This window comes from Myotis yumanensis, unplaced genomic scaffold, assembly GCF_028538775.1.
Source record: "Myotis yumanensis isolate MYYU_CA2020_CCGP unplaced genomic scaffold, mMyoYum1.0.hap1 SCAF_12, whole genome shotgun sequence".
Taxonomy (NCBI): domain Eukaryota; kingdom Metazoa; phylum Chordata; class Mammalia; order Chiroptera; family Vespertilionidae; genus Myotis; species Myotis yumanensis.
In genome coordinates, this window is record NW_027223763.1 from 5,877,472 (window position 1) to 5,897,117 (window position 19,646).

Here is a 19,646-nt window from a genome sequence, read left to right on the forward strand (position 1 = left end):
TTTCTGTCTCTCAGGAGGCCCTGAGGTGGAAGAAAGCATCTTTTCTCAGGTGAAAGGGGGAAAAAAAATCCATTTCACAAATATTTATTTAGCACCTGGGACATTCCAGATTGTACCAGGAGCCGGAGTTACTGCTAATGCTGAACCCCAGTCCCTGCCTGGAGGAGATCACAGCCAGTGGGGGAGATAAACAGCCAATTTCAACCAGTGGGAGAAATTCTGACCTGTCCCCCTACTCCCCCACTCCCTGCCCCCGGGAAGCCATAGCAAAGGTTCCCCAAATGCACCAGGAGGGATCCCAGATGTGTGGGATGGAAGGGCTTTTTGAAATCTAGGAATCTGCCTCTCTGGGAACCCGAGAACTGTGACCTGGGTCACAGCAGCAGAATGAGGGAGGCTGGAACGTGGGTGTCCTGACTGGCGTTGTTTTCTCTCCTCAATAACGGGAACCACTCACCTTCAGGCTTTGAAACGTGGCCTCAGAAGTGGTGTATGTGTGTGTGTGTGTGTGTGTGTGTGTGTGTGTGTGTGTGGAGTGGGGTAGACAATCTTTGAAAAGGGACATGAACACGGTTGTCTTGATTCTATAGGTGGGAGGGGTAGACCATGTGGACCAGGCAGAGCCCTGCCAGGATGGAAGTCTGGGGAGCCCATTCACTGAGTGTGAAACATATGGGGTCCTTTTTGTTCTGAATCCTTTGACAGAGAGGCTGGGTAACACAGTGCATTAGATCTTTGGCGGCAGCCAGACTTGGGTTCAGTTCTATTGTTTACTAGCTGAGTAACCATGGACATCAGGCTTAACCTCTCGGGTTCCCATTTCTACCTCAATAAAATGGGAACGTTAACAGAATCAATCTCTTAGGATTGGTGTTGAAGCAGTTAGCGCATAGTAGTTGCTAGGTAAGGAACCACTATGTTTTATGCATGATGGATTGTCAATGATCATTTATTGATTACTTTAATGCAAAACACTTTATGTGCCTGTACTTCATTGAAATATCACCATTTTTCTGTATGATAGGTACTGTTATCACATAGGATATATAAGGTACCTAATACTAATGGCACACAGTAGGTGCTCACCAAAAGCTATTAGTATTCTTAAATATGAAAGGCCCAGCTGTAGTGGTTCAGTGGTTGAGCATTGATCTATGAACCAAGAGGTCACAGTTTGATTCCCAGGTTGTGGGCTCGATCCCCAGTGTGGGGCTTGCAGGAGGCAGCTGATCAATATTCTCTCTCATCATTGATGTTTCTATCTCTCCCTCTCCCCTCCTTTCTGCAATCAATAAAAACATATTTTTTAAAAAGCATGAAAAAGGCGCTTTATAAGGTGTAAGGTGCCACACAAGTTTTCACTACAATTGTTACATTACCCTTGTGGTCATAATTCCTTACTATTTTTTTGGAACTACTTCTATGTTCCCCTAGTTACCATGGTTATGGAAACGCGTCCCTCCATCCCGAATTGGACAGCTCGCGGGTTCCCCCTGGAGGCCACCTTCCGGTCCTGCAGCGGGACGACTGGGCGGGCCTTTGAGAGGGGCGAGAGGGGCGCCGGGAGTTGTAGGCCAAGAGAGGTGGCTGCCGCGGAGCGATGCACGCCGGGAGCTGTAGTTCTCGGGAGAGGCGGTTGGCGGCCCCAGACCTAGCTCGGGCCTCACCCGGATGGCGGCTGAGACGCGTGGCCGCCGGCCGTGGGGCTCGCGCCTCCTCGGGCTGCTCGGGCTGGTTTCGGTCTCGGTCGCGGCCGCCGCCTGGGACTTGACTTCATTGCGCTGCAGCTTCGGCACCTTCTGCGAATGTGACTTCCAGCCCGACTTTCAGGGTGAGGAGCCGAAGAGTGGAGGGGCGGGCCGACCGGAGACCCCACGGACTCCGGGACTGGCTGGACCTGAGGGTGGAACCGAGGGGCGGAAGGACCCCAGACTCCTGGACGGCCGGGCCGGAAGTGGGTCCTGTGTGGAGAGCCTGGGGCTCGGGACCTGGGGCCAAGGTTAGGGGATGCTTGTCTGGGTCCAGGCAGAGCCCTGCCAGGATGGAGAGAGGCCTTTGACAGCGGGGCCGCGGGGCAGGGCTAGGCCTCCCCAGGGGAATGGCCGCCAAGGGAGAGGCTGACCTTGGGAATAGGCAGAGGGGTCTAGGGCAGAGACCCTGTTGACGGCTGGCACCCACTTAGGGCTGAGCGCAATTCAGAGGGAGGCCTGGAGGGGGCGCTGCCAAGCTGAATTAGGCCGGAGGGTGACTCCTGCAGCGGGCGATCCCTTGTGAAAGCGTCCCAGGCCATAGGGATCTCTAGACCCGGTTCCAGACATCACTTCCCCCTTGAACCTCTTCCGGCGGGAGCGTGTCCTCAACTCTGACGCTGTCCTTCTTGTGGCCCTAGGTCTGGAGTGTGACCTGGCCCAGCACCTGGCAGGCCAGCACTTGGCCAAGGCGCTGGTGGTGAAGGCGCTGAAGGCCTTCGTGCAGGACCCGGCCCCCACTAAGCCGCTGGTCCTCTCCCTGCACGGCTGGACAGGCACTGGCAAGTCCTATGTCAGCTCCCTGCTGGCGCACTACCTCTTCCGGGGTGGCCTCCGCAGCCCCTATGTGCACCACTTTTCCCCTGTCATCCACTTCCCCCATCCCAGCCACATGGAGCGCTACAAGGTAGGCTGGTTGCATCCTGGACCATCATCCCCCTGCATCAGGGATGCCACGCCCTAGGGAGGGAGGGAGTCCTACGCCCAGAGAGGGGGGTTCACTTGCTGTAGGCCACACAGTCAGTGGGAGCCAGCCCTCAGGACCCATCCCGAACAGAGCTCGGGACGATGCCATTCTACCTGGCAGGGAGTTCTCACTTTAATTCTTGGGGGTGAGGCATTAATGGTGTCTACTTGCCAGGGTTGTTCTGAAGAACATGAGATTATAGAATTACAGGTATTAATTATTGAGCACTTACCTTTGCCAGTCTGCATTATCTTCTCTCTGAAAAGCACTTAGCCCCAACGTGAGGCTCAGAGTAAGTACTTAGTAACTACAAGCTGTTATTGCTACTATTATTATTATTTTTACTACTGTTGTTGTTGTTATTGACGGCAAGGCACTTTCCAGGCTGAACTAACTGTCACAGCTGCCGGGAGCCCTGTCTGGAGTCACTGAGTTGGTTGAACTCCCTTGCACCAAAAAGTCACTGGTTAAATTCCCTGACATGGCACACGCCTTATGCCGTTTGATCCCCGGTAGGCGTCGTGCAGGAGGCAGCCAATCGATGTTTCTCTCTCTCTTTCCCCCTCCCTTCCTCTCTCTCTAAAATCAATTTTAAAAAACCAACAAAACATTGCCCTAGCCGGTTTGGCTCAGTGGATAGAGCGTGGGCCTGTGAACTGAAAGGTCCCAGGTTCTATTCCGGTCAAGGGCACATGCCGGGGTTTCGGGCTCGATTCCCAGTGGGGGACTTGCAGGAGGCAGCGACCCATGATTCCCTCTCATCATGGATGTTTCTATCTCTCTCTCCCTCTTCCTTCCTCTCTGAAATCAATAAAAATATATTTAAAAATAAGAAAAGAAAAAAAAAAAACACCCAACAAAACATAAAACAAAACTGCTGAGAAAGTTCACGGGGCAGGAAGGAGCCCTCCCCTTTTATAGAAAGCAGCAGGTGTCAGGGAAGGAGCCTGAAGGCAGGTGCCGGGCCTGGGTTTGAGTCCCTGTTCTCCTGCTCACTTGTGTTTGAACTTGGACAAGTATTCTGCCCCTCTCAGGGCCACAGTTTTGCCATCAGTCCCATGAAGGGATGGTGCTCGCTGTGAGCCCATGTCTTCCAGGGAAGGGGATTAATTCTTGCTTGGGAAGAAGTCTGGGGCTGGGGGAGTGTCTCCAGTCCCCCTCAAACTCATGCCTCTCTCCTGCAGAAGGACCTGAAGAGCTGGGTCCAGGGGAACCTCACGGTTTGTGGCCGCTCCCTCTTCCTCTTTGATGAGATGGACAAGCTGACCCCAGGCCTGATGGAGGTCCTACAACCTTTCCTGGGCTCCTCCTGGGTTGTGTATGGGACCAACTATCGCAAAGCCATCTTCATCTTCATCAGGTGGGTGCCGCTGTGACGGGGATACTTAGAGGCCTCAGCTATCTTTGTTCTGTGGTCCCCCAGCAGAATACTGTCCCCCAGGGCCCCATCAAACTTTCCCAAAGCCCCTCACCCTCCTGATGGTGTCATTCAAGGTGGCTGGCTTCCCCTTTGACAGTCTCGAAGCCCATTCTAGGCTCAGGCTTTCTGGTCCTCATTTCTTTGTGGAAGCCCTGCGGCTAGCTCAAGAGTTTTCCCTCTTTTGTGGCCAGGAGGACACGGGCCCTGGGGAAAAAGACTGCGGTTCTAGTATCACCTCCAAGAGTCCTTGCTATGTTTCCTCAGGCAAATTACTTCACCTCTCTGAGCTCCCATCTCTCTGAACAGCAGGGCCAAATGAATGCCCCACTGTCCTAGAAGCTGGGTGAGGGGAAGTCAGTTTACAGGACTTAAAAGTGTTTTGTAAACTGTAAAGTGCATGGCATTTACAGGTGAATTTCTAGGTCCTGGTTGTGGACTCGCTCTGGAAAGGGGAAGTGGTTCCTGTGGAATGTGTTGGTGGGTTTGGCTCCTGCTGGCACTGAGCTGAGCCCCCAGGCTCCGGTTGTGTTAGGTGGCATGTGGGAAGCAGGGCCAAATCCACTGTCTGAGTCTCGGCCCGGGTCCCCCTGGTTTTAGCAACACTGGTGGTGAGCAGATCAACCAGGTGGTACTGGAGGCATGGCGCAGCCGCCGGGACCGCGAGGAGATCTGCCTGCAGGAGCTCGAGCCAGTCATCGCCCAGGCGGTGCTGGACAACCCCCACCGTGAGTGCTCAGGAGCCCCACCCTGGGATGGCTTCACACCCAGGTCCATCGGGCTGGGATCTGATGCTCTGCCCACTGACCCAGGACTTCCCAGCCCAGGCTCTATGCTCCTGGCTGTCCCAGAACCTGCCTGAGCCCTTCGCCCGGAAGGTGGCTGAGAACAGTGTACCTACACTGGCCTTTGGGGGGTAGAAACCCAGCTCTGTGAAGCTCAGCTGCTTTTCCCTATCATCCCTTCCGGCAGACGGCTTCTGGCGCTCGGGCATCATGGAAGAGCATCTCCTGGATGCCCTGGTGCCCTTCCTACCGCTCCAGCGGCACCATGTGCGGCACTGCGTGCTCAACGAGCTGGCCCAGCTGGGCCTGGAGCCAAGGGACGAGGTTATCCAGGCTGTGCTGGACAGCACCGCCTTCTTCCCTGAGGACGAGCAGCTCTTTTCCTCCAATGGCTGCAAGACTGTGGCTTCCCGAATTGCCTTCTTCCTCTGATTCTCTGGCATCCTTGTCCTCCCCACTCGGCCAGGCCATGCAGGAAAGCCCTGGGGCCTTTGCCAGAGGGACCCTTGTCCTGACCTCCTGGAGAGTGGGACCTAGAGCACAAATTGAAGATGAGGAGAAGTGTTGGCTAGGCCATGAGACAGAGGGTCAGGTGGGCCTCTTAGCTGGTCTGAGGACATCGTGGCCTTTGCTTCCTGCCCCGGGGGAAAGTGCTGGTCACCCCAGAACCTCAATGAGTCTTGACCTCACCCTGCAGCCTGAGCCTTCTTAAATGTGAATTGTATCTCAGGGACTGTGGCTCCTGGCTGCTCCCTCCCTCCTCAGCCTTTTCCCCTTAGCCCCTTGCCCTGCTACCATATCCCACACCCTGTCCCAGTATTATAAGCCAGGCTGAGACTTCTCAGTCCCCACGGATGAAGGGACTCAAGCTGCCACTTGGGCCTGGTGTTTAATGTTTTTAATTTTGTAAAAGAAGAGAACAAATATAATAAACTTAGCCATGGGACCAGAGTAATGTTGGCTGAGGTTTCTAATTGCTGAATGCCAATGTGGTAGGATATCTCCCATCTCCAGCAAGAAGTGGGGGCTCGGTGGCCCCTTCAGAGAGCAGTGACACTGCCAAGGCTGGGCTTCTGGCTCTGGTCCTGGATGACATCAGTCTTGCTGGATTCTGGGCTTGGGCTCTGGTTCCAGTTCTCGAGCACCTTGGCCATGACGAGCCACTGGCCCTCGCCCTGCGTGTCCTCCGTGTTGCTGGGGCTCCAGCTTGGGTCATCGTCACTCTTGGTCTTGCTGGAACTTCGGATCAGTCCCCGGGTCTGGCCCCGGGTGGCCTCAGCCTTGATGGGGCTCCGCCTGTGAACCACCTTGGTCTTTCTGAGCCCCTGCCTTGGGCCCTGAGTGGCCTCAGTCTTGCTGGGCTTTTGCCTTGGGCCCTGAGTGGCCTCGGTCTTGCTGGGCTTTGGCCTTGGGCCCTGGGTGGCCTCGGTCTTGGTGGGCTTTTGCCTTGGGCCCTGGGTGGCCTCGGTCTTGCTGGGCTTTTGCCTTGGGCCCTGGGTGGCCTCGGTCTTGGTGGGCCTTTGCCTTGGGCCCTGGGTGGCCTCAGTCTTGGTGGGCCTTTGCCTTGGGCCCTGGGTGGCCTCGGTCTTGGTGGGCCTTTGCCTTGGGCCCTGGGTGGCCTCCGCCTTGCTTGGCTTCTGGCTCTGGCTCCCCGTGACCTCGGTCTTCCTGAACAGCTGGCTCTGGCCCCTGTCTGTGGGGCTGAGGTTCAGGCTTGAGTCTTCCCTGTCGTTTCCCAGGTCTGAGGAGTGCGTCCTCAGCAGTGAGGAATCAGAGGTGAGGGGCACAGGGGTGGCCGAGGTGCTCCTGTATTCCGGACAGGTCGTGGACGTCTCCGTCTCGGAGACAGACAGGGTCCTGACTGGGAAGAGCATGCCAAGAGCACCCATCAGGCCACCTTCCTAGGCAGTTCCAGGAAAAGGAGGCTCTTAGGCCTTCCCCTTGCCTGTATCCCAGAGGCCTTGCATGGCCAAGGGCAAGGCCTGCCAGCCCAGCCCTCCTCAGCAACCTGCGTTTTGAAGGTGGGCCAGGGCTGTAAGATAAGGGGGAGATACTGAGGGTCCTACTTGCCTATCTCTGGCTTCCATGGTGCTGGCTGCTCCTTGTCCTCTGCGTTCCAGCCACAACCAACAGCCTGTAGTTCGCCCTGCCCCACCCTCCCCTACCCCTCCTTCCGGTCCTGGAAGTCCCCACTGGTCCCCCAAAGGCGGCTAAGTGCACCCACAGCCCTCCAGTGCACATCTACACTGTCCTGGTTATCCGTCTACCTGCGCGCCTTCTTCCCTTCAGGACCAAGGGCTCCCGGGGCGGGGACTGGGCTATTCATGCCTGTGACCAGTGTGTGGCAAAGCCCAGCCCTGGGACTCGATGGCTTGTTGAACTGCACTAAATGGAAGGACAGGGCTGGCCGCCACTATTTCTATCCTGACCCCGGACTGCTCACACCTGCTCTCGGACTCTGTTAGGAGTGGCATTCCTGGGTATTTGAATCTTGTCCCTTCCATGCTGGTGCTCGGCAGAATCGGGGGTGAAAGTCCTTTGGACATGCACATGTGAGCTTATTTTCGGGAGAGGCAAGAGGGCAGAGAGAGAAAGGGCCTGAGGGGGCGTGGGGCTGGAGCAGGCAGCAATGTGAAGTGCCCATCGTGAAGGCCGCTCCCAGGCCTGTGCGGGCATCGCCTCCCTGAGGGCTCAGCATGCCCCCTGCAAAGTTGGGGTTATACTCCTGCTTTAGCCGCACAGCTGTAGGCAGCAGAGCCCACGTTCTCACCCAGGCCAGGGAGTCTCTGACCCGGACCTTCGCTCACTCTGCTGCTCTGGCTCACTCAGGACTGGAAGGGACACCAGGGACTTACAGCCCAACATGGAGACTGACGAGGTCTGGTCGGGGTAGCTGTCGGACAGGGACTTCTCCGGCTTCTCCTAGGGCAAGAGACGGGCTAGGCAGTGGGGCTGCAGGACGCCCCGGCCAGCGGCTGAGCTCCGGAAGGCCAGCAGGCAGTGGGGCCTTCAGTGACTGTTCCCTTGAGCTTGGAGCTGCTCAGAGGCCCCAGGTTAGGGCTAGGTAGGGACATGCAGAGGCTAAGATTGGACAGGAGGGGGAGTGGCCAGCCTAGAGAGGCATGCTGCTGTGAGCAAGGCAGTGTTCAAGAGGCTGCATGGGCCCTGGCTGGTTTTGCTCAGTGGTTAGAGTGTCAGTCCGTGGACTAAAGGGTCTTGGGTTCAATTCCAGTCAAGGGCATGTACCTAGGTTCCAGGCTCCATCCCAGGCCCTCGGGGCATGTGTGGGAGGCAACCAATTGATGTGTTTCTCTCACATTGATGTTTCTCTCTCTGTGTCTCTCCCCTTCCCTCCCACTCTCTAAAAATCAATGCAAAAAAATATCCTCAGGTGAGGATTAACAACAACAATAAAAAAAGAGGTGGCACGGGCCTCAGTTTCCCCATCTGCAACATGTAAATTAGTTCAAGTATGGCACAGGCTTCTGTAAACTGCCAAGTGCTGTACCCTGGGCAGTGGCCAGTGAGCAACTGAGGAGCTTTGCCCTACTTTGCATGTCGTATCCCACTTCCTCCTCCCCACATACCTTGGAGGAAACTACCACTAATACCATTTCATTGACCAGGAAACAGGCTCTGAGCACCTAAGCAGCCTGCCCAGGGCATCAGCTGAGAGAAGCTGCGGCCAGGGGGGCTGGGCAGGGGTACGGAGCACGAACAGCACTAACGTACAGGTGCCAGCTCACAGCTCCGAGGGAGGGAGCCCACAGTGACTCCAGGGGCACAGGGACCAAAGTTTTGTATTTTGTATCCTAATGGAACCTGGAAGAAGGGCGAGCTGGCCTTTTCCATTTATGGGAAGGGATTCAGGGAGCCCATTTACTTCCCCTGTGTGAGGTTTCCTGGGGACACTATTGACGTGCTGTCCAACAGCCGTGGGTGGGTAGGTACATTGTGGGGTAGATGGGATTCGCCATGGCAGTGAGAGTGAGCAGCAGCCCGGTGCCTCTCACCAGTGCGGTTTAGTGAAGGGAGCAGAGACCGGAGGGCGCACGGATCTGTCCCCTGAACACCAGGCTCATCTACGTGTGAGTGGTGTGAGCGATCGGGACAGCCTCGTGGGGTGGGCTGGGCTGAGGGAGGGGCCTTGAAGGGGGCTCCTGGGGACTTCTGGGGAGCTGGGAGTGTTCTTTCTTGATCTGGGTAATGATGCCATGGGTGCATTCAGTTTGTGAAAATTCATCAAACAGTTCCTTTATGATTTGAACACTTTTCTATGTTACACTCAATACAAGTTTAATATATATATTTCAGAGAGGAAGGGAAAGGGAGAGAGATAGAAACATCAATGATGAGAAAGAATCATTGATCGGCTGCTTCCTGCATGCCCCACACTGGGGATCGAGCCTGCAATGCAGGCATGTGCCCTGACCAGGAATCGAACCATGACTTCCTGGTTCAACACTCAACCACCGAGCCATGCCAGCCAGGCTCAGTTCAAGTTTTTAGAAAGGAATTGGAGAATTAAGAAAACTCTGGCATGAGTGGCCAGTGCACACATCAGCATGCATGAAGGTGAGTGTGGGCAAGGTTTGAGGAGGCCTCTCCGTGAGGGGCCCATGTCCCCCTGTGCACTCCCTCCGGGGGTCCCCTTACTGGTACCATCCGCATCTCACAGCAGCAAGTCCCCCGCCCAAGCGACACAGCTGAGTGGGGCAGAGCCAGGCCTGCGTGCACTTCACCAGACCTCAAAGCCTCCAGGTCCTGCTTGTTGGCCTACTTACCTTCTTCTCGGCATCCACGGCCTCTTCTGGGTGTTCTGGCCCTTCCTGCGGGATCCGGGATTTGGAGTCCAGCTTCTGAGGTTTTGTCTTCCGCAAAACCTGTTGTTCCTTCCACGAAAGCTGCAGGGTCCGGGCCTTCTGGCGCTCCAGTTCTTGCTTATGGAGCTGTCTGCCCAGCCAGGGCCCCAGAGCACAGGGTAAGTCTCCCTGCCCCACCCACCATCCCCAGGACTGGACAATGGCTTGAGGCGGCAGCCAGGGCCAGAGGAGCCTTGAGCCCAACCATTCCCACTCCTGGCCTGTGGCTCCTGCTCGAGGAGCTTACCCCATGATGCCTTGAGAGATGTTATCCTTCCTCCTGCTCTCTATCACACGACTCAGCTGCATCTTGGCCAGGAGGCCCACCTGGCTGCCAAGCACCTCCTCCATTGACATGCCCGGGAAGAGGATGGTTATCAGCGAGAGCAGCTGCAGGAAAGGGGTGACCAGAGCGAGATGTGGGCCAGGGCAGGGGCCGGTGGTATGATGCTGCCCTGCCCTTGCAAAGTCCCTTTGCAGGGCTGAAGAGGGGAGAATTTACAAATTGTTGTCTTAAAGGGCTGATTTGCCCCAGAACTGCGAGGAGACCATGAGAAAGGAACTATTCAGAGAGGAAACACTGACGGGGTGCGTCTAGCCGTGGGCTCTGGAGCCAGACAGATCAGGGTCTAAGCTCTAAGCTGTGTGATCTAGGACAAGAGGACTGGCTTCTCTGAGCCTTACCCTCTTGGTCTATAAATTGGCGGGTGATAACGTTACCTGTCTCCTAGGGGCTGAAGAGGGTTAGAGTGATGCGAGCTGAAGAGGTTAGAACAGTGCCTGGCACACAGTAAATGCTCTGGCATTAGCAGCTTATACTAGTTGCTAGGAAACCACATTTCTTTTCGGGGCAGGGAGTATGTTAGGAGGCCAGGAGTATTGACTGTGCAGACGCCCTCCTGGCCACCAGGAGGAACCCACCTTCGGTTGCTTAGGGTCAAGGATCAGGGCAGTTGCAACGTCCTGGCGGGCCCCAAAAATGTTCTGTATGAACTGCCGGCTTCTGGCGCGGTGCAGGTAGTACTGAGCCATCTGGGGATTGTGCTGGATGGCCAGTGTGAAGTGGCTCTCTGCCTTCTGGAATTGTCTACAAAATAGCAGCCACAGGCTGCAGTGAGCGAAGCCTCCTGGGTGGGAAATAGCAGCTTCCGGCCCCACGGAGGAGTGTGGAGAAAGCCAGGCTGGTACCTGCTCCCCGCCACCTTGCCCCACCACTCTCCTTCTACCAGCTACGCTCTTGATGGACCCAACACTCAAATGATAGTATACAACCCCAACATAAGTAGACACTCTTTTTATCTTAGATTAGGGAAGTCCTTTTTGAGAATGTCATACACCCAGCAGCTAAAAGTAAAAAAAATTAATTTGTGATTAAATCCTAAGTTACTGAGTAGCAAAAACACCACAATGAAGCCCTGGCTGGGTAGCTCAGTTGGTTAGTGCATCGTCTTGCTATGTCAAGATTGCTGGTTCAATCCCTGATCAGGGCACATACAAGAATCAACCAATGAATGCATAAATGAGTGGGACAACAAATCAATGTTACTCTCTCAAATCAGTAAATTAAGCATGCGCGCGCACACACACACACACACACACACACGCCACAACCACCACAAAGGAAAGCAATAAGCATATATATTTTGCTACATAAGGCAGATGATAAGCTAATTTTTCTAACCTACACAAAAACTCTTTAATTTTTTTTAAAAAAAATTTAATTTATTGGCACAAAGAACCCTTTAACAAAAAATTTTTTAAATGAGCAATTTAGTAGGTAAATGGGCAAAAGATTTGGGCAAGCCATAACAACCAATAAACATATAGAAGATGCTACACAACTGTGCTAGCGACTTAAACATGCAAGATCAAGTGCAAAAGAGTTTGTTGTTTTTTTGCCTATTAGGTTAGCAGAGTTGAAAATAGTCTTACTACCTCACACTAGGGAGGTCTGGGAAACCAAGACTCTTTTCCTGGGAGAAAAGTTTATATTAGTTCACTGTTTTTGGAGAACATTTGGACATTATTTAAAATGCTAAATTTTCACACTCTTTTATCGAACAATTTAACTTCCAGCAATCTAACTGTAGTGTTCCTGGTATGAGTGCATGAAAACATATGTGTGGTGCTCATTACTGCATTATTTATAGTAAAAAAAACTGAAAGCAGCCCAAACGTTCAGCAGCAGTGTAGTAGCTAAATGAATAAAAGGCAGCCCTCTATGGTTCCTCCACAGAATGGAGCCCTAGGCAAGCAGGAGCAAGAGAATGAGATGGTCCCAGACTAATGCCATGGGAAGTAAAAAAGCACAATTTAGCATGAAAACACTTCTGTAAAATGATAATAACTGTTACTGCATGCATAGGAAACGATCTGGAGGAATCTTGACCAAACTTATGGGGGTGGGGAGGCCTTGGGAGGTAGCTATTATAAGGAACTTCCATGTTCTGAGTTATCATCAAACCCTTAAGTTTTTTATAAAAAGCACAATTACCATAACATTTAGAAAACAGTGAAGGATTTTTTGCAAAAACTTGGACATTAAAACCTATATTTAGGGGACATCACTGGGAGAACTTTTTGACTCGAGGATCCCAGCTGGTGGCTTCCTGCCCCTGGCCCCGCCCCCAGCACTTGACCCCGCCCCGCCGCAGCCGCAGCCCCGCCCCCAGCCCCGGCGCACTTGCTCTTGTGCTCGCAGCAGCCCATCTTCTCCTGCAGCAGGCTCATGCGCAGGTTGGCGCCCTCGTCCGACGGGCTCAGCGTCAGCGCCTCCTGGTAGTCCGCCTCAGCAAAGTTCAGGTAGCCCAACTGGAAGAAGCAATCTGGGGCCCCCCACCCCCGGGTCCAGGAGCCTAGCTCAGCCTTCTCCACCCGCCAGAGGGCGGGCGGGGCCTGAAACTGAGGGCTGGTCCACCTCTCCAGCGGCCTGATTTCTGAGCAGGCCGTAGGCTGTAGCCAGTTTCTTGAAGGCAGTGTTTCCCCACGTGTGTCCGTGGGACACTGCGACTCTTAACCGTTTCCTCTTTCCCTTCTTCCTCCCTCCCTCCCTGGGGGGCCTCAGGCGCCCACCCGCTGCCCCCCTCACCGCCGCGGTTGATGTAGAGGCCTTTCTCCCCCTGCTCATCCTTGAGGACCTTGTTGAGCAGCAGCACGCCCTCCTGGTAGGCGCCCTGCGTGTAGCAGTGCAGGGCGAAGTCGTTGTAGGCCAGCAGGAGCTGGCGCTGCGCCTGCCGCACCATGTCCTCCTGGTGCTCGCTCATCATGTCCAGCGCCTTCAGGAAGTCCTCCACCGCCGCATCAAAATCCCGGAGCCGGCGGTACATGGTGCCCCTGTGGGGAAGGGACATGAGGGCCAGAGCAGGGCGCTGACGGGGTGCCTGTGGCTGGGCAAGCCGCTGCTGCTCTGGGCCTTCTGACCCGTGGAGGTGGTGGTGGCGGCTCCCCCAACCCTCAGGAGGTTTGGCCTATGGGTCATGGGTTGCTACTCAGGTAACCTGCTAGTCACTAGTCATTTTTTTCTCAAAAGCAGCTTCCCTCTCTCTTTTTGGGAGCCAAGGGCACGCCAGCCTCTATGCTCAGGCTGTACATGCACAGGTGTTTCACCTCCACTGCTCATGTGGGAAGACCGGGGCTCAAGGAAGTTAAATGGTCCTGAATCCTGTGGTGAGTCCTTGTTGGGGTCAGATTCACACCCAAGCCTTGTCCACTGAGCCAGGCTGATTCTCCCAGCATGACCTGCTCAGCAGGCCTGGGGGTCCAGGATCCCTGCTTAACTGAGGCTGCTGCCTGCGGAGACCACCTCCCATGCTGCCTTGATCCCAATGGGGAGTAGGGAAAGGTTAGTATCAGTTAGATGGGGAACTGAGGCCTACATCGATTCAAGAGCTCTCCTGGGACCACACAGCTGGGCCTTATCCTGGCACCTCCCCACCCAGTACCTGAAGAGGAAGAAGCTGGGATCCAGAGGGTTGTTGTCGATGGCACTGTTCACACACTGCACTGCATGCTGCAGCTTGCCCTGCACGGCTAGGATCCTGGCATCTCGGAATGACTTCTGGGACTTCTCTACCATCATCTTGAGCAGCACCTTTGCCTGTGTGTGCTTGGGATCCAATACCAAGGCGCTGTGCAGGTCTTGATAGCAGAGGTGGGGCTGCAGGGGCCAGGGGTAGCATCAGGGGCACAGCCAAGCTGAGCCTTACCCTGTCCAGTGGGGAGAGGCCGACCTCCTGGCTATAGGGGCCTTTCTCAGGGTAGGCTGGCACCATGCCACCCATCCTCAGTGCTCCCGCTTTGCTGTTCCATCTGTTCTGCCTCTTGAAGGAGGCAGGGAACCTTGTGGGAAAATCTCATCCCTACTGGCCCCTCCAGATGTGACCTCAGGTGAGCAAGGGTCGCCTTTGCTGGTTTCTGCCATGGAAAGGGATTTGGAGGACAGCCTCCTTGGAGAACTTCTGTGAAACTCACTTGAGGTGGGAGGAGGGTGTGGCCCCTGATTGTGACTCTTGTGCCTTCTTATCCTTTCCTCCCTGGCTCCCTTGACCTTTATGCCCAACATAACTCTGGCCAAGAACAGATTCAGGCCTGGGCATGAGCAGAAAACATTCCCAGGCAAATACCTTCTACCGGATGAGCATGTCTGTCAGTCAGTCAACACAGTCTTGGCAAGCACCCCATGTCCTATAGGTAATTGGTGGAAGGGTGAGCAGAGCAAACAGTGGACACCAGGAAGTTGAGAGGGGAAAGATGGGAAGGACTTCCAAGTAGGCCGACTTGGGTTCAAGGGCATAGCTCCTGAGAACTGGCTGTGTGACCCTGAGCAAGTCACCCAGCCCCTCTGGGCCTGTATCTTCACCGGTAAAAAGAGGACAAGGGGGTTGCATCCACTGAAACAGTTATTGTGAGCCTTTAAGATAAACATGAGTAGGTACTGGCGGGGTAGCTCAGTTGGTTAGAGCATAGTCCCGATATGCCAAGCTTGTGGGTTTGATCCCCAGTCAGGGCACATACAAGAAACAACCAATGAATACATAAATAAGTAGAACAACAAATCTCTCTCTCTCCCTCTCAAATCAATTTTTAAAGAAGATAAAAATGAGTTAAGTGCTTAGCATGTGCATTGTGAGGCTAAAGTGGTGGGAGCGGCTAAAATCCCAACAGTCAAAAATCATTATCAATAATTACTAGTCTCCCACCTTTGAAGGAGACTCTCCCACTGACTCACTGTTGATCACAGAAGCCTCAGTACAGGGAGGCTCACATTCCCACCCCCAGATGCCCCACCCACCCCCATTCCTTCCCCTCCTGAGTGTCCCAGCTCCCAGGCACCAGGCCAAGCCAGAACACCCGCCATTGTTCTGGATCCTTCCTTCCCTCTTGCACTCCCCCAGTCTCTGGTCCTGACTTCCAAGGATGGTGGAACTGCTGCCTACTTGCCCATCCTTCCCCTGGCCCCCTTCTCTTCTGCTGGATGGCACCTAGCCTCTTCTCCAGGCCCCTGGTCTCCAGACTTGCCCCCTGCAGCCCACACTCCCTCTGGCAGCCAGAAGGATCTTTCTAAAGCCCATTGCCCCAGGGAACACCCTTTTGAGGTTCCTATTGTCCCCCAAAAGAAGTCAAGGTCGTCCTGAGTTCACAAGGCCCTGCCTGACACCCTCACATACCTAAATTCCCCTCCTCCCTTGTGACTCGTCTCCCTGGCCCCTAAGTTGTCCCCTGTACTGTCTGTCCCCATGCCCAGCCTGTGGAGTGCAGCAGCTGGGGTGCTTAGAAAATGTTTACTGAGACAAATAAGGAAAGGAAGGAAGGAAGGGGGAAGGGCCTCTTTAACTAGTGGATCTCTGATGGTTTCATAGACTCACGAAGTCATTCTTCACCTAATTATCTGCTTAGGGATGTCTCTCTGGGCTGTGAGTTCTGTGATGGCGGTGATGGCATAAGTCTCTTATCTTGTGGTTTCCGGGGGCCAATCCAGGCCTGGCACGGAGCCAGGGCTTAGTAACAATGGTACAGTATCCTCTCTGCACTGAGGGGATGTGGCTGCTGGCTGCTGGCAGCCTCCTATAATCTTGGGATGTGCTGGGGGAAGGGCCACCCACTCCCCACCCTCCCTATTTTACCTTCCCCATGGAGTTATAGAGCCTGGCTCGGAGGATGTAGATGTCAGCGTTGGTTGTGCCATACTCCACCTCCTTGGTGACAAGTGAGAGGCAGTCCTGATATCGTCTGAGGGCCAGGAGACAGGCTATGCTGAGGACAAAGGGCAGAGGTGCTGTCTACCAGAGAAGCGATTTTCAACCCTTTCCAGCTCATGGCACACATAAACTAATGACCAAAACTCTGCAGCACACCAAATATATTTTGATTTGTTCTCACTGGAAGGCTATTATTTTATTTTTAAGATATTTTTTCTATTTCAGAGAGGAAGGGAGAGGGAGATAGAAACATCAATGAGGAGAGAGAATTATTGATTGGCTGCCTCCTGCACACCCCATACCGGGGATGAAGCCTGCAACCCAGGCATGTGCCCTGACCTGGAATCCAACCGTGACCTCCTGGTTCATAGGTTGACACTCAACCACTGAGCCATGCCAGCCAGGCTGGAAGGCTATTTTTGTGTTGGCTGTTGTCATTTTTTAAATTTGACAACCTAAGGGAAAAGAGGTCAGTGCTCCTGACTAAATACTCAGGTATTGCATGTTTTAAAGATTCTTGCGGCACACCGGCTGAAAATCGCTGTGCTAGAGGCCAGGAAGGGGCTACTGGAGAACCAGGGCTGGCAAGGACACAAATGGGCCACTCACCATCGGTAACGGAAGCTGGGTTTCTTGGGCTGGAGCTCGAAGGCTTGCGAGAAGACATTCAGGGCATCCGCAAAAGCACACTGTTCAAACAGGCACTGGCCCTGAGGACGCGAGGGACAGTCCCTTCTGCGTGCATCCCCAGCCCAGCAGCACTCATGAGAGGGGTGGGCAACGTTGGGGTGGGAGAGAAGAGAGAAGAGAGAGGCTCAGAGCTCTAGATCTGGAGAGCCTTTAAGAGTCAGAGACACAGAGATGGAAAGAGATACAGAGCTAGGGAGAGAGCCAGCACTACAGAGACACAGGAACAAAGAGACACAGAGAAAGCATGGGAGGTGAGCCAGAACAGCAGAGCCAGCAGTAGCAGGCTCCAGCCTGGCCCAGGGCTCCAGGTGCCGGGCCCTGTGTTAAGAATCTGAACTTACAGCCTCACTGGTACTAACTAGCATCCCCCTTTCAGATGAAAGGACGGAGGCTCAGAGAGGTGAAGTGACTTCCCCAAGGTGGCACAGGAAGTGTTAGTACTGGACTTGGGACCCTAACAGACAGATTAAGTATGTGATTTGGATATCCCAGCTGTTTCAAGAATTGAATAACTACTTAAAAGATATTGAAGTTGTCAAAATGGAAAAAAATAAGACTTTGTTGGTATTTATGGTTTAATATTGGTGTGTTTTTTTAAAAAAATGCAAATGGGGCTGGTATTCCCCTTTAAGTGCTTAGAGTCTCTAGATTCTACGTCTGTACTGTCCAGTACTATAGCCACCAGCTTCATGTGGCTATATGAATTTAATTTAAAAGAAACACAGCTTAAAAATTAGTTTCTCAGTCACAATTGCCACAAGTCGAAGGCTCAACAGTTCCCCGTGGCCAATGGCTACCAGATTGTACAGTGCTGAGCAGGTCACTGTCATTATTGCAGAAAGTTCTATTGGATGACGTTACTAAACTTGACCAGCCCTAGTGGTAAGCCCACTTGGGAGGTGGGAGAGGTCATGAGAGGGGCAGCAGGTGGGGAACAGACACAGGGCCAAGGAACTCCCCGGGAAGTCAGAACTAGTCCCAGGAGCAAGGAGAGCCCCCAGAGCTGGGGGGAGGCCCAGGGGCCTGGGTGTGAGGTGTGCGCGTGGCGTGGGCCTGGGCGGCCCCAGCACCTGCAGGTAAAGCACCAAGGTGAGGCGCTTCAGGAACTGGATGTTCTCGGGCTGGAAGGAGTGGGCCCTCCGCAGGTTCTGGACAGCCGAAGAGTAGTCGCAGAGCTGGATGTAGGCTTCGGCTCTTAAGGCGTAGAACTCGACCTGAGGGAGAGGGGACTGAGTTACCAACAGGGACTTGGTGGCCCTGAGACCAGGGACCTGGAAGGCATGACAGTGAGGGGGAAGTGTGTGCTACAGACTGGGTGGGTCCCCCCAAACCCTCCCCCTCACCAGCTGGGGGTCCAGGTGGATGGCACGGGAGAAGAACACCACAGCTGTTTCCCAGTCTTCTCGCTCCAAGCACCAGTGGCCTCGGTGGTAGCTGTGGGGGCAAGGGGCACAGGCAGAGAGGTGGCCCTGACTTGGACTTTCCCAAGGGCATACAGCTGGGACTATGCAAGTGGGTGGGAGGCACTTGGGTGGAGAGAACAGAAGAGTAGACAGAGATTCTTGGAGCTCATCCAGGCCAGTAGCAGCCTTTGACTCACTGAGGCAGATGAGCCCTATTACACAGTTGAGTTCACTGGAGCCCAGGTAGGGAGAGTAACTGGCCCAAAGCTGCACAGCATGTCAATTACTGTGCAGAATAGAAACCAGGGACCTTGGGACAAGATAGTCACTCACTACTCCCTGACTTTGAGAGGAACTGTTATTTCAGAGAGTGTTGGTTTTATTTCATCAAAGCTTTGGAACGCCTGGCTGGTCCCGAAGATGCGCTTTATGGTCTCCCTTGGGAGTGGAGTCGCCCATGGCTTTGGCTCTGGCGAATCCTAGAACCAATGGACAGCAAGCTGGAGCAGGCCTCGCAAATGACCCCCACTCCACTTATACAGGCTTATCAGGTATTTCACAGGAAGGAGGAGAGGTGGGAATGAGCCCTGGTAGGAGGCACAGCCTGAGGTATGGTGGCACCCCAGCCCCATTCCCCTGAGGGATGTTCTAACCCAGAGGTTCTCAACCTGTGGGTCGCAACCCCTTTGGCAGTCGAACGACCCTTTCACAGGGGTCGCCTAAGACCATCCTGCATATCAGATATTTACATTACAATTCACAACAGTAGCAACATTACAGTTATGAAGTAGCAACGAAAATAATTTTATGGTTGGGTCACAACATGAGGAACTGTATTTAAAGGGCCAGAAGGTTGAGAACCATAACCTCTCTCTCCAGTCCTGCCTCTCCCTTTCCTATGGTCAAGGCCAGGGTTTAGGAGTCTCATACTCACACTGTCCTCAGCTCTCCTCCTGGTACCCCTCAGCACTCACCTCCAGCCACACCCAAAACTCTAATGCCTCCAGCTCAGGCCCCACCCCACCCCCCACCCCCCACCGGCCTGCAGCTCCTTGCATATCCTGTGTGATCCTCGTGCCCAGCAGGACCAACTGAGCACTGCACCTGACTTCTGCTCTAGTTCTGCCGCCTCGGGAAGTCCACCTTCTCTGAAGCCACAGACCTATGTCCCATCATCAGTCCTCAAGTCCTGTCTGTCCCACTTCCTCACGACCTCTTCCCTCCTCTTTTCTCGCCCTCTCCTCTGGGCCCATGCCATCGCGGCCAGGACGCCAGCATCGGCCACCCCTCGGACCTTCCCAGCGGCCACACGTCCCAACTCCTGTTCCCCGCACTGCGACCTGGCACTTTCTTGAACTGCACAACTGATCCTGCCTCCCCCGTCCTCTTTCCTGCGAACTCAGCCTTGGTCACTTCTCTCCCGACCCTCTGCCCTGGCGGTAGCCTTCTCCCGCACCTGCTTGGAGTCGGTCATGAGGTCCCGCCCTGGGTGACCTGTGGAACTGAGCTGGCTCCCTCTATGCCCTCCCTCCACGTTGCTAGGCACCATCTCCACGACGCCCACAGGCTCCGCCCCT

At 54.3% G+C, this 19,646-nt stretch overlaps 2 protein-coding genes across 6 annotated transcripts; one reads left to right on the forward strand and one right to left on the reverse strand.

Annotated features, from left to right (window-relative positions):
• The first annotated feature begins 1,637 nt into the window (after positions 1–1,637).
• Positions 1,638–5,866, forward strand: TOR2A (torsin family 2 member A). Of its 3 annotated transcripts, XM_070430612.1 has the most exons (5): positions 1,638–1,831; positions 2,390–2,655; positions 3,900–4,075; positions 4,733–4,860; positions 5,105–5,866. In XM_070430612.1, the coding sequence occupies exons 1-5, from the start codon at positions 1,672–1,674 to the stop codon at positions 5,347–5,349; spliced, it is 975 nt and encodes a 324-aa protein (XP_070286713.1). In that variant the 5' UTR covers positions 1,638–1,671; the 3' UTR covers positions 5,350–5,866. The 3 variants fall into 3 exon arrangements, with proteins under 3 accessions (XP_070286713.1, XP_070286714.1, XP_070286715.1); XM_070430613.1 differs by lacking the exon at positions 4,733–4,860 and having other exon boundaries at positions 3,900–4,087; positions 5,105–5,365; XM_070430614.1 differs by lacking the exons at positions 2,390–2,655; positions 4,733–4,860; positions 5,105–5,866 and having other exon boundaries at positions 3,900–4,052.
• TTC16 (tetratricopeptide repeat domain 16) lies at positions 5,743–19,597 on the reverse strand. 3 transcript variants are annotated; one of them, XM_070430609.1, is made up of 14 exons: positions 19,526–19,597; positions 18,403–18,548; positions 18,010–18,100; positions 17,737–17,880; positions 16,586–16,686; positions 15,902–16,031; positions 13,721–13,935; positions 12,868–13,112; positions 12,463–12,604; positions 10,701–10,866; positions 10,027–10,169; positions 9,702–9,870; positions 7,773–7,839; positions 5,743–6,778 (listed from the first exon to the last, which is right to left on the reverse strand). In XM_070430609.1, exons 1-14 carry the CDS (start codon positions 19,541–19,543, stop codon positions 5,958–5,960), a joined length of 2,598 nt encoding a protein of 865 aa, XP_070286710.1. In that variant the 5' UTR covers positions 19,544–19,597; the 3' UTR covers positions 5,743–5,957. The 3 variants fall into 3 exon arrangements, with proteins under 3 accessions (XP_070286710.1, XP_070286711.1, XP_070286712.1); XM_070430610.1 differs by lacking the exons at positions 18,010–18,100; positions 18,403–18,548; positions 19,526–19,597 and having other exon boundaries at positions 15,902–16,026; positions 17,737–17,825; XM_070430611.1 differs by lacking the exons at positions 17,737–17,880; positions 18,010–18,100; positions 18,403–18,548; positions 19,526–19,597 and having other exon boundaries at positions 15,902–16,026; positions 16,586–16,845.
• Between the last annotated feature and the right edge of the window lie 49 nt (positions 19,598–19,646).

Excerpts from the sequence above, each read along its gene's own strand:
- TOR2A (XM_070430612.1), top strand. The coding sequence starts at position 1,672 with ATGGCGGCTGAGACGCGTGGCCGCCGGCCGTGGGGCTCGCGCCTCCTC. Across the intron at positions 2,656-3,899 it reads GCCACATGGAGCGCTACAAG|AAGGACCTGAAGAGCTGGGT; the intron begins GTAGGCTGGTTG and ends TCTCTCCTGCAG. Across the intron at positions 4,076-4,732 it reads GCCATCTTCATCTTCATCAG|CAACACTGGTGGTGAGCAGA; the intron begins GTGGGTGCCGCT and ends CCCTGGTTTTAG.
- TTC16 (XM_070430609.1), bottom strand. Across the intron at positions 16,687-17,736 it reads CCTTGGTGCTTTACCTGCAG|GGCCAGTGCCTGTTTGAACA; the intron begins GTGCTGGGGCCG and ends TCGCGTCCTCAG. Across the intron at positions 13,113-13,720 it reads CCCAGCTTCTTCCTCTTCAG|GGGCACCATGTACCGCCGGC; the intron begins GTACTGGGTGGG and ends CCTTCCCCACAG.